The sequence below is a fragment of the Cnephaeus nilssonii genome, assembly GCF_951640355.1.
Source record: "Cnephaeus nilssonii genome assembly, chromosome: 14".
In the NCBI taxonomy this organism is placed as follows: Eukaryota; Metazoa; Chordata; class Mammalia; order Chiroptera; family Vespertilionidae; genus Cnephaeus; species Cnephaeus nilssonii.
The window spans coordinates 10,095,871-10,111,917 of record NC_137085.1 but is presented as its reverse complement, the minus strand read 5'-3'; the positions used below and the strand labels follow the sequence as shown (position 1 = coordinate 10,111,917).

Sequence of the window (16,047 nt, the reverse complement as noted above, 5' to 3'; positions counted from 1 at the left end):
CATCAAAGATGAGAATCATTGATTGGCTGCCTCCTGCATGCCCCTACACTGGGGATCGAGCCCCCAACCTGGGTACTTGCCCTGACTGGGAATCAAACCGTGACCTCCTGGTTCTGGTTCATAGGTCGACACTCAACCACTGAGCCACGTGGTTGGGCAGACCTTTGCATTTTTAATTTCTCGGTCCCTCCTCCCTTTTAACCTACAGTCCCATCTTGGCTCTGATCTTCCTTTCCAGGTGCCAGCCAAACTCCACCATGGTTGTGGAGAGAGACGCCCTGCTCCCAGGGGTGGTCCAGCACTGGCCTCTAGATCCTAGCCAGCATTCTCCCTCCCCCGACCCTCCCCTGAGGCTGAGCCTATTCTGGGGGAGGGGCCGTGATCAAGACCAGAGTGGGATGCCTACCTGTCAGTCTTTTGGAATCTTGGGACCACACAGCCAAGGACCACGGATCAGGAAGGGCATCAGTCTCCAGGAGACTGTACTCAGCCCCTCCCCGTCAGGGATTCATTTGGAGGGTAACCCTTTACTTATGGGTGCAGATCCGACTCTGCCTCTAAAGTGCTGTGTGATTTGGGACAAGTTGTGTAACCTCTCTGTGCCTTTCCTCATCTATTAAATGCCTGGTTATGAGGATCCAATCGAACAACACATGCCCCTCAATGTTGAGTGGTTAAGGCTGGGATTTGCTTCCTTTCCTCTTTGTGATTTTCACATATTCCTACATGTTGTGTAATGGCTATGTGTGCAGGAAAGAACACATAGTATGAGTTTAAAAAGAGGAAGAGAGAAGGTGTGGGATGGGAGTTACAAAATGTCAGAGCTGCAAAGGACCTCAGAGAGCCCACCCACTCTGCCCAGCTTGCATGGGCGGGGCAGGGGGTGGGGTGGGAGGCATGAGGAGGCCAGGCCCAAGGTCTCATCAGAATGAGGCACTACAGATGTGTGGTGGTGGCTTTTTTTTTTTGCCCTAGCTGGTTTGGCTCAGTGGATAGAGCGTCGGCCTGTGGACTGAAGGGTCCTGGGTTCAATTCCAGTCAAGGGCACATTCGGGGTTGTGGGCATGATCCCCAGTGGGGGGTGTGCAAGAGGCAGCCGATCAGTGCTTCTCTCTCATCATTGATGTTTCTATCTCTCTCTCCCTCTCCCTTCCTCTCTGAAATAAAAAACATTTTTTTAAAAAGAATAGTAAATGCTCCTTTTACTCTTATTCTTAAATCAACTGTTATTTTAGAAAATACAATAGGGAAAAGGAGTAAACTGACCTTAGTTCTACTACCTAGTAATAATTATTGAAACCATTTGGAGCTCCTCTCTCCTTCTTTTTCCCCTTTTCCCTCCCTTCCTCCACATTTTACTGTGGTTTTTTTCTTTCATGGACTCAAACTAGATATATATTCTCCTATAACTGGCGTGTTCACTTAACATATCACATTGCTATCTCACTTCATATTCTTCTACAATGTGACGGTCAATAGCTGCGTAACATTTCACTGAGTGGAAATGCCCTGACTTAACTTAATGGTCTCTTATTATTGGACACTGCGGTTGTTTCCAACCTTTCCACCCACTGCGAGGTTCATTGCAGCGTGATTATCATTTACTCTCTGGGCCCAGACAGCTTGGCTCAAACCCAGCTTCTTCTCCTGTGAAGTGGGCAGTAATTCCTGCTCCTTGGATTGGTGTGAAGATTAAACAACGAGCTCCTACCCTATAGGAAGGCCTTTACAGAATAGGTGCTCAGCGAAGTGTGCTGGTATCCGTGCGTTCCTGGCGCATGCACACTTTTGTTTGTTTGACTCTTCATGCGGCATGAATTTGGGGGGAGAGAGAGAGAGGGAGGGAGAGTGTGTGTGTGTGTGTGTGTGTGTGTGTGTGTGTGTGTCTTTTCCTCAATGTGGACACACCCTCCTCAGAACCCATGTTTCAGTTGGCTAGGAAGGCCTGTTTCCTCCTCTTCTTAAGTATTCCGGGTGGGGACACAGTTTCTAGCTGTGTCAGTGACCCCAGAACTGGTTTGGGGGTCACAGGGGGAGGGTCATGGGGGGATGGTGCCATTTCTCTCCCCTTGGGAGGGCTGGCTTTGCTTTTTTGTGTACAGGACCCAAAACTAGAGCTGGGGAAGCTCCAGAGCCAGGAAAATTAAACTCAGCCCTGCAGGGAGCAGGCCATCTGGGCGTTTCACGGATATGGCCAGAGTCATTGATGGGTGAGCTCTGTGCCAGCTGGGCCCTGGGCCAGGACTTTAGGTACACTGGCTCATTGATCATCCCAAGGATGCTATAAAGTCAGTATTATCCCCACTTTACAGATAAGGAATCTGGGGTTCAGAGAGGTTAAGCAATTTGCCCAAGGGCACACAGCTTTCAAGAGAGAACCTGGAGGTCTGACTACCCAAAAAATCTATGTTCCCATACCCCTGTGCCCTGTAGCCTCCCATATACATGGCCTTCTGCCTGTGCGGGCAAGTGCAATCAAAGAACCCAGGAGATTTAGTGCTAGAGGGTCATTTCTGATAACCTCAGGGATAATCTCATTAAGCCCAAGCTTCAAAGCTAAGAGAGGGGAAGCCACTTGGTCCAATGTCACTCAGCCTGGAACTTGGGTCTCTACTTCTCAAGCCAGGCTTCCATCCATTCTTTTTGGTTCACTCCGGGTTGTGGGTTCGATCCCCAGTAGGGGGTGTGCCGATCAATGATTCTCTCTCATCATTGATGTTTCTATCTCTCCTTCTCCCTTCCTCTCTAAAATCAATAAAAATATATTAAAAAAAGAAAACAGCCCCAACTGGTTTGGCACAGTGGATAGAGCGAACTGAAGGGTCCCAGGTTCGGTTCCAGTCAAGGGCATGTACCTTAGTTGCGGGCACATCCCAATAGAGGGTGTGCAGGAGGCAGCTGACCAATGTTTCTCTCTCATCGATGTTTCTAACTCTCTATCCCTCTCCCTTCTTCTCTGTAAAAAATCAATAAAAATATATTTAAAAAAGAAAACAGAAAGGCTCTGTGCAGAACTAGAGTCTCATTCTAAAGCCAGAACAGGGACTTGGTGAACTGCAGTTAGTTGGTAATAAGCTGCACCCCTGATTCTATGGTGCCCAGGGCATTCATTATCTCCAGAGGCTGCCATGGTGAGAGCACCGAGTACAGACACTGAGAGGTGGGTCTTCGTGTGTTTGAATCTCTACCGGCACTCACCTGCTCTGTGACCATGGGCCTCTGTTTACCCACCTGTAAAATGAGGGTGTCACACCTGCCTCAGTGGGTTGTTGTGAGGGTTACAAGCCAGGCCTGGGCCACTGGCTAGACTTGGTAGCTCATCCATCATAGATTACTGTGCTTCTACTGCTGAACACCCCACTCCACTGTCAGAGACAGACTTCACTTCTAATTCCCAATGGGGAGTCCCCAAGGAGGGCACGTGGGGCTGAGACCTACAGGGTGCCTGGAAGTTGGCAGGGAGAAGGAATGGGGTTGGGTGAGGGCCCGGAGCACAGAGCACTTGTCCCAGGAACAGCAAGGAGCCCTGTGTGGCAGGAGCCGCCGATGGAGCGGGGGACAGAGGGAGGAGAAGCAGGAGCAGCGGCCAGGCTGTGGAGTTTCAGTTTCTTTCTCTGAGCGTTTTAAGCACAGAGGGGCCAGGTGTGGACACTTCTGTTTTGGCAAGATCCTCTGGTGCGGGGTCGGGCATGGACTGCAGGGACCAAGAGCTCTTGCAGGAGGCCACGTGGGGATACAGAGAAGGGGACAGATTCTGGTGAGAGCAAGGAAATAAAATCAACAGGAGCTGCTGAGATATTGGTTATAGGTGTGCGTGAGAGGGAACTGTCCAAGATGTGCACCTGGGTGAAAGGTGGACCCAACTAGGGAGGCTTGGGTTTGGAGGGTGGGGTAGAATGAGCTCAGTTGCATTGGTTCATTTGGCCTGTGGGAGGAGGGGGCACGGCGTGCGCAGAGGCAGCGGGGAGGTCTGGTGAGGCTCGGAGGCGGCAGGGAGATGGACCAGAGTACAGGAGAGGGTGTTTTCCTCCGTGTTAGGCAGATGACCCTAACATGGGCTTAGGGTTATCCAGGGGCAACGGGGTGTGCCTGGCAATGGCAGCCACCTGGCGTTGATAGCGGTGCTGCCGGGTTAATGACCGGGGAGGGAGAGTGAGTGAGTGACAGGGTGTCAGGGGAGCCCGCCCCTCGCACAATGGGCCACATGGCCACCAGAGCTGGCAGGGAGGGGGCCTCATTAGGGTTTGGCTGTGCTCCATAGGCTGGGTGCCCCATCACCCAGATGTGGGTAAAAGGCAGGGAAGGAGTGGGGGGTGATAACTGGAATGAGGGCACCTGGTTCTAGCCTGGCTTTGCCATATACTCAAGGCTGATCTTGAGAAAGTTCATTCATTCATTCAATCACTCATTCATTCATGTTCCAGGCTCCTGGTTCTGCACTTTGCAGACATTACCTCATTGGATCTTGGCAGCAACCCTGTGGGGAGGCTCCTCCTGTTGGACGCTTTAAGATGAAGAAGCCGAGGCTTAGAGAGATGAAGGTTCAGAGATCCCAGAGCTAGCAAAAGATGTGAACCCAGGTCTGCACTGACTGTAAGATTCATTTTTCTCCCCACACTGGTGGTTCCCAAACCTGGCTGCTCATCAGAATTACCTGGGAGGGTTTTTGGGCAATACAGAGACCATTTCCCCCACTCTCTTCTCTTTGTTTCCTTAGTCAGAATCTCTGGATCCTAAGCAGGGCCAGACTGGATGCTGAGCCTGCCCCTCCACCCTGGTCCTGCCTCTCCCCGCCTCTCCCCTTGGTTCTCTCTGTTCTGGGTACGCAGCCTGCTGTTCTCAGGGAAAGCCCAGCTGGTTCTCATCTCACCCATTGCACTTGCCCTTCCAGAATACTCTGCGTCAGCCCTCCTCGTGGTTTGCTCCTGCCCCATTCTTCCTTCCAATGCCTTGACCAAATGTCACATTATCACAGAGACCTTTCTGGCCAGCCCCATACCCTTCTCCTCAACCTGTTCCTCTCTGACCCATGGGTTCTCTACCAGGGCACACACCACAGTCACCTGAGACCCTGCACAATCTCTGATGCCCAGAGACGGATTCTCTTGAGCCTGGGATGTGGATCGCTGCTCCATCCTATCCTCTCTGTATTGTTCACACCTCTTCACCCCCACCCCCACCCTGTTGTCTGTCCCTCTACTAGAGCGGAGCCAGGGCTTGGCCTGTCTTGTGCCCTGCCATATTCCCAGCACCTTGAAAAGCATCCAGCACACAAGATACGCTCAGTAAGTACCTGTCAAATGAATGAGTGGAATGAGGGGGGCTTAGGGAAAGGCAGATGAACCCTGGGAACAACAGGGAAACTTCACCTGATCAGCCAGTTCCCTGCCTGCGTGCTGCCTGGAAAATCCTATGTAGCCATAGGCCTGCTTGGGGCAAGGACAGTGGGTGGGATGGCAGGAATCGTTGCAGCCTCGCTGAGATGTGGGGTTGCATGTTGGCACACAGGATGGACAGCCAGAGCTGGAAGGATGCCAGCCAGCATCCAGTCTGACCTTCGTTGTATATATAGGTGGGCACTGAGGCCCAGTGAGAGAGGGGGCCTGGGCCAAGGCGGCGCCCTAGAGGGTAGGCGCAGTGGAGAAAGCTTCCAGTCTCTGCATGCTGAGTGAGCCTGGCCAATCCCCTGACCTTCTCGGGGCTTTAGTCTCCTCAGTCTGTATTTTGGCTGTGACGGTCCCCGGCCCTGACATCGGAAGGTCCCACGAGCCCTTTCCTGGGCAGTAGAGGCCCACAGAGGGCCCGCAAGGGGTTAAGCTCCTCCTGCTCTGTCTCCCTCTGCACTCAGACAAACCCCCTCCTTCTGACAAACACTTGTAGGAAATCAGGCTGGGCGCTTCCTGCCTCGGCGAGGCGGCCTCAGCCACAGCGGGGCGGGGAGAGGTGGGGAGCGATGCTTGTCTGTGAGCAGCAGCAGCTCGGGCTGGCAGAGCGGCCTGGAGGCGGGCCAGGGCGCCATGGAGGCAGGGGGCTCCCCAGGTTTGGAACAAAGACCTCCCACGCAGGTCCTCTGAGCCTGGGCCAGCAGGATGGCGAGACCCGGGAGAGGTAAGGGAGCGGAGGAGGGCCGGGGAGGCCGCCTTCCCTCCGGACAGGCCAGTCACAGGCTCGGGACAGTCCGGGAGGCTGGACCAGCCCAGCCAGGAAGTTGCAGCTGCTGCGACAGCTGTATGACTTCTCTCCCGGCTGAGGGGAGCCCGGCCCCCCAGCAGGGGTGGATTTTAGGGGGATTTCCTCAAGCCTCGGGTGCTGGATTCCAGTCAGAGCTCTGCTTCTGGTCTCTGTGAACTTGGACAAGGGGATGGTTCCTCTCTGTGCTGGAGGTTCCTCCTGTGCGCATGGAGAGTTAGTCCCACAGCTGCTAAGGGCCTCAGACATGATGCACGGATGAGGAGCAGGCCAGGAGGCAACAGGGGGTCCCCAGAGAGAGGGGCCCCTTCTGCTGCCCTAGGGCGCGGAGAGGAGCCGGGGGTGGTCCGGCAGACCCAGCGCAGCGCTCCGGGCTGGCGGGATGAGGGTCTGTAGCAGCCAGCACGCTTCCCTCTTTCTCCAGAGAGCTGGGGGCTGGAGGGGGGACATCCGGAGTGGGGAGTGGCTGGTGCCCTGCCCGCAGGTCAGAGAGGGAGGCCAAGATTGGGGCTCTGACCCCAACAGCCCAGCCTTTTTGGAGGAGCCCAGCCACTTGATATCGGGGGTTTCTTTCCCCTTCCTCCCGTCTCCCACCCCACAGTGTGATGGACTTGGTTTCAGAGTCTCATGCCCTGGGTTTGAATCCCAGGCTGCACGTCCAGCTGCGGGGTCTGGTGAGAGCCTCTCTTGCTCCATTTCACATCTGGGAGATGTCAGGGTCAGGGTGGGGGTAGGGGCCCCCTCCCCGACCCCAGACAGCCCTGGTTGGAGAAGGCATGGGGAGGTGGAGGTGGGCTGTGTGGCTGCAGCAGGCAGAAGAGAAAGGATCGGGGCGAAGGGGACATAAAGGGAAGGATCCTGAGTTTCAGAGCAGCTGAGGGGGCAGAGGAGCCGCTGAGTGGGGGTGGCTGACCCACTCGGGAACTGGAGAGAGAGGCCACAGGGTCTCATAGACGCTTGAGAGAGCTGGGGTAGGGGCGGTGCCGTGGAGTGGGGGAGATGTACAGAAGGAGGGGGTAGTGATTGGTGCTTCCTTGTGGGGCTGGCAGGGACTTTTGGGGGGACTTCATGGTAACAGGGCTTTTCTGGATTCAGGCCCCAGCTCCCAGGCTAGAGCCTTCACCCCACCCCTCTGTGCTTTGCCTATGCTGTTCCTCCTGCCTGAAATGCCCTTCCCTCCTGTTCTTCGCCCAAATCCCCTTTGTCAGCTTGATGCTTCTTCCATAACTCTCTGTATTGTCTCCCCCCACCTCGCCTTCCTTTGACATTTTGGAATGCTTCTGCTCATTTCTGTATTCCCGTGTCTCGTGTCGTGCTTGGCACACAGGAGGTCGTAGGTTGGTTTTTTTTTAAAGTTAATTTGCTCAATATATATCTTTGTGACAGTGAAATGGGACCCCAGAAAGGAGGGAGGGGTTGTAGCAGTTCTGAGGCTGTTGCCCTCAGAAGCCAGCGAGACAAGCGGGAACCCCAAAGTGCGTTTAGCCACCTCCCAGCCCACCTCCCAGGGCCATGCTGCCCGGTGGTGACAAGAGCAGGTGGCGTTTCTTCATTTCAGAGTGAGGAAAACCCGCCAACGGTTCACCGCCGAACCTGGTCTCCGACGCCCAGCTGGCTTCCCTCTCCCAGCAGCCCAGTGAGCCCCTGTCCTTGTGCAGCCTGCGGCTGGCATGCAGTTGGCGCTCATGCGTGTTGTTCACTGACCAGCTGGCTGGCCGGTCCTGAGCTCCGTGGCACCAAGGGCTGGGGCTTGCCTGGAAGACAGAGTCCCTGCTCAGAGAGGCTCACAGCTCTCAGGGCCTGGGGTGCCTGTGCAAACCCCCAGCCAGTGACCGCAGCTGCCTCCGCCGGGCAGCCTCCCCCGGTCACAGTGAGATTTCTGAGCTGACTGAGTCATCCCGGGAGACAGGATGTTCCTCTTTGTGCCCCAGGGGCCTCTGTGATTGGGCAGGCTGCTCTGTGGCACGGCTAGCAAAAAGCCCTTGAAAAAGTCAAAAAACCACACGCCTCCCCAGCCCTTCCTCAGGCGGATGTTTCAGAAATAGAAAAGCAACAGCTCTTAGCACCTGTCACACCTGCCATAGTAGCAGCAGCAGGAGGTCTAGTCAACCTGAAGGGCTGGCCTGGCCGGGGATGCTGGTTTAAAACGCAGACTCTTGGGCCCTATCCCCAGGGCCACCAAGTTCGGCTCTTTGGGTCGGCCTAGGAGTCTACTTTCTTAGAGGATTCTTAAGAGCACTCAAGTTTAAGCCCACTTGACAGGGATTTCCAAGAGGGATATAGACACCCCAGAGGGTATGGGAAAAGGATTAGAATGTCCCTTTAAAATATTTATTTTCTATTGCATCTTTGATATATTTTTTCTAATATATGTAATATATTAGCATGAAACTACATGTCTATAAAGTTATAAGAAATATACAGGGTTAGGCAATAGTAGGTTTACAGTTGTCCATATAGAAAGTAATACAATCATTAACAAATAGTAATACAAGAATAAACTCTGTTTCCCGTACTCACAACTGTAACCCTACTTTTGCCCCACCCTATATATACGGTATACTAGCAAATTTATATTTTTCCTGATGAGCTGTGTGATTAAAAATTTTTTTTGGAGACTACTGGGCTTTTCAAAGGGGGACACTTTCAAATCTTGTTCCGTCACTAAGCAGCTGGGTGATCTTGGCCACGTCCCTTCCATGTTGAGCTTCTGTTTTCTCATCTGAAGAGTAGTTTTCCCGGGACCCACTCCCCTGGGAACCTACAGGGAAAGCGTCGAGCCCAGGCCGGCAAGAGAAGAGAAGCCTGGGGAGTGGGGTCCCGGGGTCCCTCACAGGGTGATCTGGAGGACATTGTGGGGGAGAGAGGAAGCTAGAGGCAGGGAGGGGAGGAGGCCCCTGAGCCCCTGCCCACGGAGCAGGGTTGCCGCCAGAGGGGAGAATGTTGTTCCCTGTCCCCACCCCAGGCCTCGAGGAGGCTGAAGGCTGCAGCCTTCCTCGGGCGCCATGTTCCTAGGGGAGTTTCTCTCCAGAAATAGTTGCCTGCTGACCTTTCTCAGCCGTGCACATCAGACTGACCAAGACCCACGTGCTCACGAGGCTGCGGAGACAAACACAGACCCGTTTGTCCTCGGAGGCCCAGAGGTTTTTATACTCGGTCGTCTCCAGTGCATGGAAGGAGGAGCCTGACCTGGGCTCCAAGGTGACCTTTCACCTCAGTCTGGTCCTGGCTGATGTGCGGCTTCGGGCAAGGCCCCTCTGCTCTCTGGGCCTCAGTTTGCCCACCTGTAGAGCCAGGCCTGGCGGCCCCGCCGACCTCCTTGCCTGCTGCTGTCCTCTCTGTTCCCAGCAGGGGCGCCTGGGGAGTGTTGGCCATAGCAGGAGGGCAGGGAAAGAAGGAGGCAAGAGGAGATGAGAGGGAGGGAAGGAGAGGGAGAGGAGAGGATAGAAGGCAGGTGTGGAGGAGTCCTCTTTCTGCTGCCACGGGTCCCCCTGCAGCCAGGCTCCCCACTTCTGGTTCATCCCCCGCTGAGCAGCCAGAGAGGAACTTCTGAGCCACACCCCGGTGTGCTCTCCCGGGTCTGGGATGCCCTTCAAGGGCCTGAGCAGGACCTCAGAGGCCCTCCTGAGTCTGGCCACCACCCCTCTGCCCATACTCTCTGCCATCCAGTTGGTAGTGGTTTGTACCAGTCACCCACTCCTGCCTCTCGGCCTTTGTCCTAGCTGGTCCCCCTGCCTGGAATGCTTTTTTAAAAAATTGAGGTGATACTCACATAACATAAAATTAACTATTTTAAAGTGAACAATTTAGTGGCTTGTGGTATATTCACAATGTTGTGCAACCGCCACCTCTATCTAGTCCAAAATGTTTTCATCACCCCAAAAAGAAACCTGTGGCCATTAAGCACTCACTCCCCCCCCCCCTCCCCCCCCCCCCCCCCCCCCGTCCCCCAGGCCCTGATAACCACCAGCCTGCCTTCTTGCATTTACCTGGTCTGGATATTTCATGTCAATGTGGCCACACTGTGTGTGGCCTTTGTGTCTGGCCTCTTTCACTCAGCAAAATATTTCAGGTCCATCCATGCTGTAGCATGGATCAGCACCTCATTCTTTTATGGCTGATTAACAGGACATTGTGTGTTTAGGCCACGGTTGTTTATAGTCACCGTTGATGGATGTTTGGGTTATTTCCACCATTGGGCTCTTGTGAGTAGTGCTGCCGTGAGCGTGCATGTGCATGTATGTTTGTTTATCTGTTTTCTATTATTTGGGGTCCTGGAATGCTCTTTTCTCCATCCCCCTACTCCCGATTTGAATTCTTACCTGAGGGGGGTCAGGGAAGGTTCCGAGAGGAAGTGGCTTCTAAAATGGGCTGGGCCCCTGCCCCCCAGGCTCTGGCCTGTGCCCAACGCCCATGCACGGAGCCTGGCACCTGGTAACAATCCTAGCACATATCCCACACCTGCCAGTGCTGGCCGCCGGGCCCCTTATCATGTATCTCAGGTCATCTCCCCCAACTCTTGAGGGAGATGGAATTATTATCCCAATGTTACCGAAGAAGGACATGAAAACAGGTGACTTGCCCAGGGTCACACAGCTTCATGGGGATGGAGCCAGGAGCTGAACCAGGGCTTTTGATTCCAGAGTTCCGGCTGGTAACTTCTTGTTCTGTAGAAAGAAGGGGACCTGAGGGTTAATGCTGTCCCTCGATTGTGTCCCCGACAGGCCGCAGGCAGGATGGCTGGTGCTGAGAGGAGCCGGTGACTCTGATGCCCTCAGCAGCGGCAGCTCCACGTCCTGAAGATGAAGTGGCCCAGGTGACGCGGTCCAGGTGACGCGCAGGCCGGGCCCAATGGCCAGCTCGGGGACGGAGGTCCACTGGTCCGAGCCAGGCCTGGGGAAGGGGCCCCAGCGGCGGCGCTGGGCCTGGGCCAAGGAGGAAAAGGATGCTCGTGGGGGCGGCCCCCACAGCTGGGGAGCAGAGGAGCCCTTTCCCAGCGCCACCAGCCCCGAGCTCCTGGAGGACTTCGGCCTGGCCCAGCGGCACCTGCAGCCTCGGCCACGGGACCCAGAGCCGCGACCTGATGGGCACCGAGGATCCGAATCCGAATCGGGAGAGTCTGTCGAGGAAGGTGAGACCCACTCCCCCAGCCTCACACTGGCGTCCCCCAAACGTCCTACCTTCTGGCGGGAGGCGGGGAGCGGGAGGGAGTTTTAGAAACTATTTTAACTGACATCTATGAAGTCTATAATTTAAAAATCTTAAAGATTTAAATTACATAAGTGATACTGTTTATTGCAGAAAATAGAAAAAGAGGAAAAACTAGAAATGACATATCCAGATAAATTCTTCCTTATGTGTCTATGTATGCAAATGTAACGTGACTATATTGTAACCTGCTTTTTTGTAACTTAATAGACATGAACATTTTCCCAGCTCATCAAATAGTCTTCCGCAAGTCATTCCTAGTGGCTGACGAGGAATTCCGTGGTGTGGATATTCTGAAATATGCTGGCCCAGTCTCTTGCTGCTGGGCACTTAGGTCGCTGCTAGTTTTTGCCATTATAAACCGTGCAGAGATGGGTATCGTTAGCACATCTCTGCACACTCGCTTTGATAATAACCCGGGTCGTTGAAATGGCCTGGTCCAGGGGTTATGCCCATTTTGAAGATTTTGTGGAATCCCATTTAGCAGTGGGAATGTTGGCATCCCTTGTTTTCTAAAGTGAGTCTTCCCTGTGCATTGAGACCAACTTGCCAAGAAGGGCTTGGCAAGGCCCTTCTCCTCTCTGAGTCTTGGTTTCCCCATCTGTGAAATGGGGGTAATAATGCCCTTGGGAATAGCAAGAGCTCGAGGCATGGGATCTATTAGACTTTGAGTATGAAAGAAACACCCCTGTCTTAGGATTCTGCGAATCAGGCAGCCCCTCGCCCCCCGTGGGTGGCAGAGGAACCATTAGGCTGGTAGTGGATTTTTTGTGCCATGACCCAAAGTTCCTCATGCCAGATCTGCCCAGCGCTACCCACTCAGGATCTGTTTCTGAGCGCTCCCTCGGGACGGTGACTGGGATGCCCTGGGAGGAAAGGGCAGAGGCATCTCTTCCTGAGGTCACATGGTAACGCCCTGCTATGATGTAACAGCAGCTGCCATGCCCTTTGCCCCTACTGTGTGCCCGGTGCTGGGCTAGGCACAGCCCGGGACTTGTCTCGTTCCCTCCAGGTAGGAGGGACAGCCTCTAATCTGAGTGAGGACTGCCAGAGAGCCAGCTGTTTGCCCATGGCCCCCGGGAAGGGATCTGAGGGACCAGGACCGAACCCAGGGCTCCCTGGCTCCAAAGCCCACTCTCTTCTCTCACTGCATGACCCCCAGTGGCAGAAGCTAACTTGCCTGCATGGCTGGGACCTGGGTTTTAGGTCCCAGGCCTGCTGTGAACTGCTGTGTGATCTTTGGCAAGATGCTTAACCTCTCTGGACGTTGCATGCGCTGCTGTAAACAAGAGAGACTTGCTGAAGGAGATTCAAGGAGGTGAAGGATGTAGAGGTTCCAAGGGTGGGGGAAAGAGCATAGGGGAGCAGAGAGTGGTACAAGGGTTATGACAAAGGTGCTTCACCAGAGCAGAGAGCCTGTGCCGGGCAGAAGACAGGCTATGTCTCGGAGCTTTGGCTCTGTCTCAAAGGCTTTCATTGTATCGAGGACAGAGACGGTGCTCCATAAACACTGACTACATGGATGATGTATAGACGGATGGGTGGGTAGGTAATGGGTGGGTGAGTGGCCGGGTCGATAGGTAGATGGATAGACGAGTGGGTGGGTAGGTAATGGGTGGGTGAGTGGCTGGCTCGATAGGATAGCGAGTGGGTGATGGATGGTGGATGGATGAGTGAATATTTCTTGAGCACCTACCATGTAACAATGACAACAATTGTCCATTTTCTGGAGCTTTGCATACTTTATTGTCCTCCCTCCCTCCCTTCCTTTCCTTCTTTCCATTAAGTCAACAAGTATTGAGCACCTACTCTGCAAATGCAATAGTAAATAAAAACAATAGTAAGTAAAAAGGGTGTCCTTACGCTTATGGAGCTTACAGTATAGTGTGTGTGTGTGTGTGGGGGGGGGGGATGTTAATGCTACAACCACATAAGTAAGTGCAAAGCTGCAGCTGGGATAAGTATTCAAAGTAAAGGTATTCAGTCTTGTGAACACGTAGGAAGGGAGAATTTGACCTAGTTAGGGAGATGTGATAAGGCTTCCTTGATGAGGTCAAGGTTGAGCTCATGCCTGAAGGACAAACAGGAGTTAACTAGGCCCAGGGAGGGGAAGGGTGGGAGGACCAGCACGTGCAGAGGCCCTGTGGTGAGAGAGGATGTGGCAGGACTACAGCAGGGAGAGACAGGGGGGCCCTGGAGAGAGATGGGTCAGGAGAGCTAATGGGGCTGGAGGCAGGGACCTGAGGACCTTACAAAGGTTCAGCTCTACCCTGGGAACAACAGGAAGGTGTTGATGAGTTTTCCGATGGCTGGGGGGGGGGGGGGGGGGGAGAGGGGGGGAGGTGGAGAGAGGGGGAGGGGAGGACTGAGGAGACGATTAAGTGGCTCCTGCAGTGCTTCAGGTGAGAGGATGTTGTCTTGGGCAAAGGTGGTGGTGCCGGACTTCAGAGCAGTGGGTGAGTTGACAGCTCTATAGGAGGTGATGGAGACAGATTGGATTATGGGGTCGGGGGTCGGACAGGGCGGGGACCGATGACAAGATGCCTCCCAGGTTTCTGGCTTGTGCAGCTGGATGGGGATGGTGTTGCCATTTGCTGAGACAGGTTTGAGGTTTGAGTTTGGAGGACCTTCGAGACAACTGGAGGAGGTGAGGTAAGTACGTGGCCATAGGTGGGTGGGGGCTTTCTGGGAGTCTTGCCATCCCCACTGATGAGGAAACGAACGCCCGAGGGGTGAAATGACTTAGGCAACATTCCACGGTGAGTCCAGACCCGAAAGTGCTGAGAGGACCTGTCTTTCCAGAGTTTGAAGCAGAGGATGTGGACAGCCCAGAAAGTTCCAACTCGCCTCTCGGCTGGCTCCCCCAGCAGGACCCCCCGCCGGGCATGACTGAGGAGGAGCCAGAGGAGGCCCTTGGCGATGATGAAGCCGGACAGAGCCCCCCGAGGTCGGAGTATGAGGCTGGTCTCTGCTCCGGGGACGATGGAACCACCAGCCCCGTGGCTCTGGGGTGGGGTCAGGCCACAAGCTGGGTGGCCTCGGGCAAACAAGCCAGTGGAGACAAACTTCCAGAACATTCTGAGGTCAACCCAACTGTTGACCTCAGCTCTGCTAAGTCCTGGAGCAGTGGGACCGTGAGCCTCGACCACCCTAGTGACAGCCTTGATTCTACCTGGGAAGGAGAAACGGATGTCCCCCAGCCCACTGCCCTAGAGGAAACTTTACCACAGAGCCCCAGCCACCACCTCCTAAGTCCAGATGACAGAACTGGAGGAAGCGTTGCCCTGGCAACGCCCACGGAATTCCAGGACTCCGCAGCACCCCCAGCCCAGAGCCTCCAGGGTCCTGCAGATAGATGGAGGAGAGGACCGGCCAGTCTCTCCTGCCCTCAGCCGGGGGACCACACCTGGAAGCGTGCACGGATATCACCTAAGGCGCTCCCTTCACGATTCACTGGCTCCATCAGCCGCCTGAGTCCTCCGCCCAGGCCAGCCCGGCAGGACAGGCCGCCCAGGCAGGGAGCCACGGTGGCTGGCCACTCAGCTTCTGATGCCCCCAAGTACGGCCGGGGGCGGCTGAACTACCCGCTCCCTGATTTCTCCAAGGTGGGACCCCGGGTGAGGTTCCCCAAAGAGGAGAGTTACCACCCCCCCAAGGCCAGGAGGCATAGCAAGCAGCCTCAGGACCCCAGCAGACCCCTGATTTTCAAGTCACCTGCCGAGATTGTGCGGGAGGTGCTGTTGAGCAGTGAGGAAGCCTGCTTGGGAAAGGACCCACCTCCTGCCCACCCCATCACCAGGGTACCCCAAGAATTTCAGACGCCTGAGCAAGCCACCAAGCTGGTCCATCAGCTCCAGGTAAGCTGGACGCATGTCTGCAGGCGTGTCGCCACGGCACCTGCTGCTGGCCTGGGAGGGTTGGGGGCCCCCTGATGCTGGAGAGAGGGTTGTACCCTGATCCATGAACATCGTCCCAAGCCCTTTGCTCAAAAAGAGCAGTGATCACACTCATGCTGCAGGGATGGTCTGTGTTTGCTTGTTTTTAACTTCTGCTGTGAAAAAATTTGAAACCTACAAGAGTAAAAATAGTAAAAGGAGCCCCCATCCCCATCACCCAATTTCCACCCATTTACCTATCACCCAGCCCCTGGCAACCTTTTTCATCTATGGCTCCCCCTCCCCCCACTCACCCTACTGGAGTATTTTTGGAGCAAATTTCAGGCATCAGATCATTTTATTCAAAAATATTTTAGTACCTACATTGAAAGATAAGGCTTCTCCCTTAAAACATAACCACAATACCATTATCAGAGCTAAAAGTTAACGTCAGTTCCTTAATATTATCGATACCCAGTCAATGTTCAGCTCTCTCCACGTGTCTCATAAATGGCTTGTTTGCTTTAGTGGGTTCGAATTAGGATCCAAACACAGCTCATCGATTGCATTTGGCCAGTGAGTCTTTCGGGTTGTGATCACCTGTTTATTTCCCCTCCAGACCATGAGCACCACCCAGGTAGGGAGTGTGGGGCAAGAACACACCATGGGTGGTCCCCTCCGGAGGCAGGGGAGGCCCGCTGGCCTCTGGGCTGTGGTGTGAGTGGCCACCGATGCCATTGCCTGGATCAAGTCCTTCACTTGGGGTGACGAATGG

General features: G+C 54.5%; 1 protein-coding gene across 11 annotated transcripts in view; it reads left to right on the top strand.

Annotated features, from left to right (window-relative positions):
- Window positions 1–16,047, top strand: part of AKNA (AT-hook transcription factor) — a 52,095-nt gene that overhangs the window by 2,652 nt on the left and 33,396 nt on the right. For 5 of the 11 annotated variants that reach the window (XM_079790261.1, XM_079790259.1, XM_079790258.1 and 2 more), the window contains exons 2-4: window positions 4,425–5,285; window positions 10,914–11,320; window positions 14,200–15,254. In XM_079790261.1, coding sequence (XP_079646387.1) covers window positions 11,041–11,320; window positions 14,200–15,254 — 1,335 coding nt within the window. In that variant the 5' untranslated portion in view covers window positions 4,425–5,285; window positions 10,914–11,040. Of the gene's footprint in view, window positions 1–4,424; window positions 5,286–5,962; window positions 6,109–8,675; window positions 9,391–10,913; window positions 11,321–14,199; window positions 15,255–16,047 lie in introns of those variants that run through there. The other 6 variants (XM_079790266.1, XM_079790263.1, XM_079790265.1 and 3 more) reach the window with 6 other exon arrangements.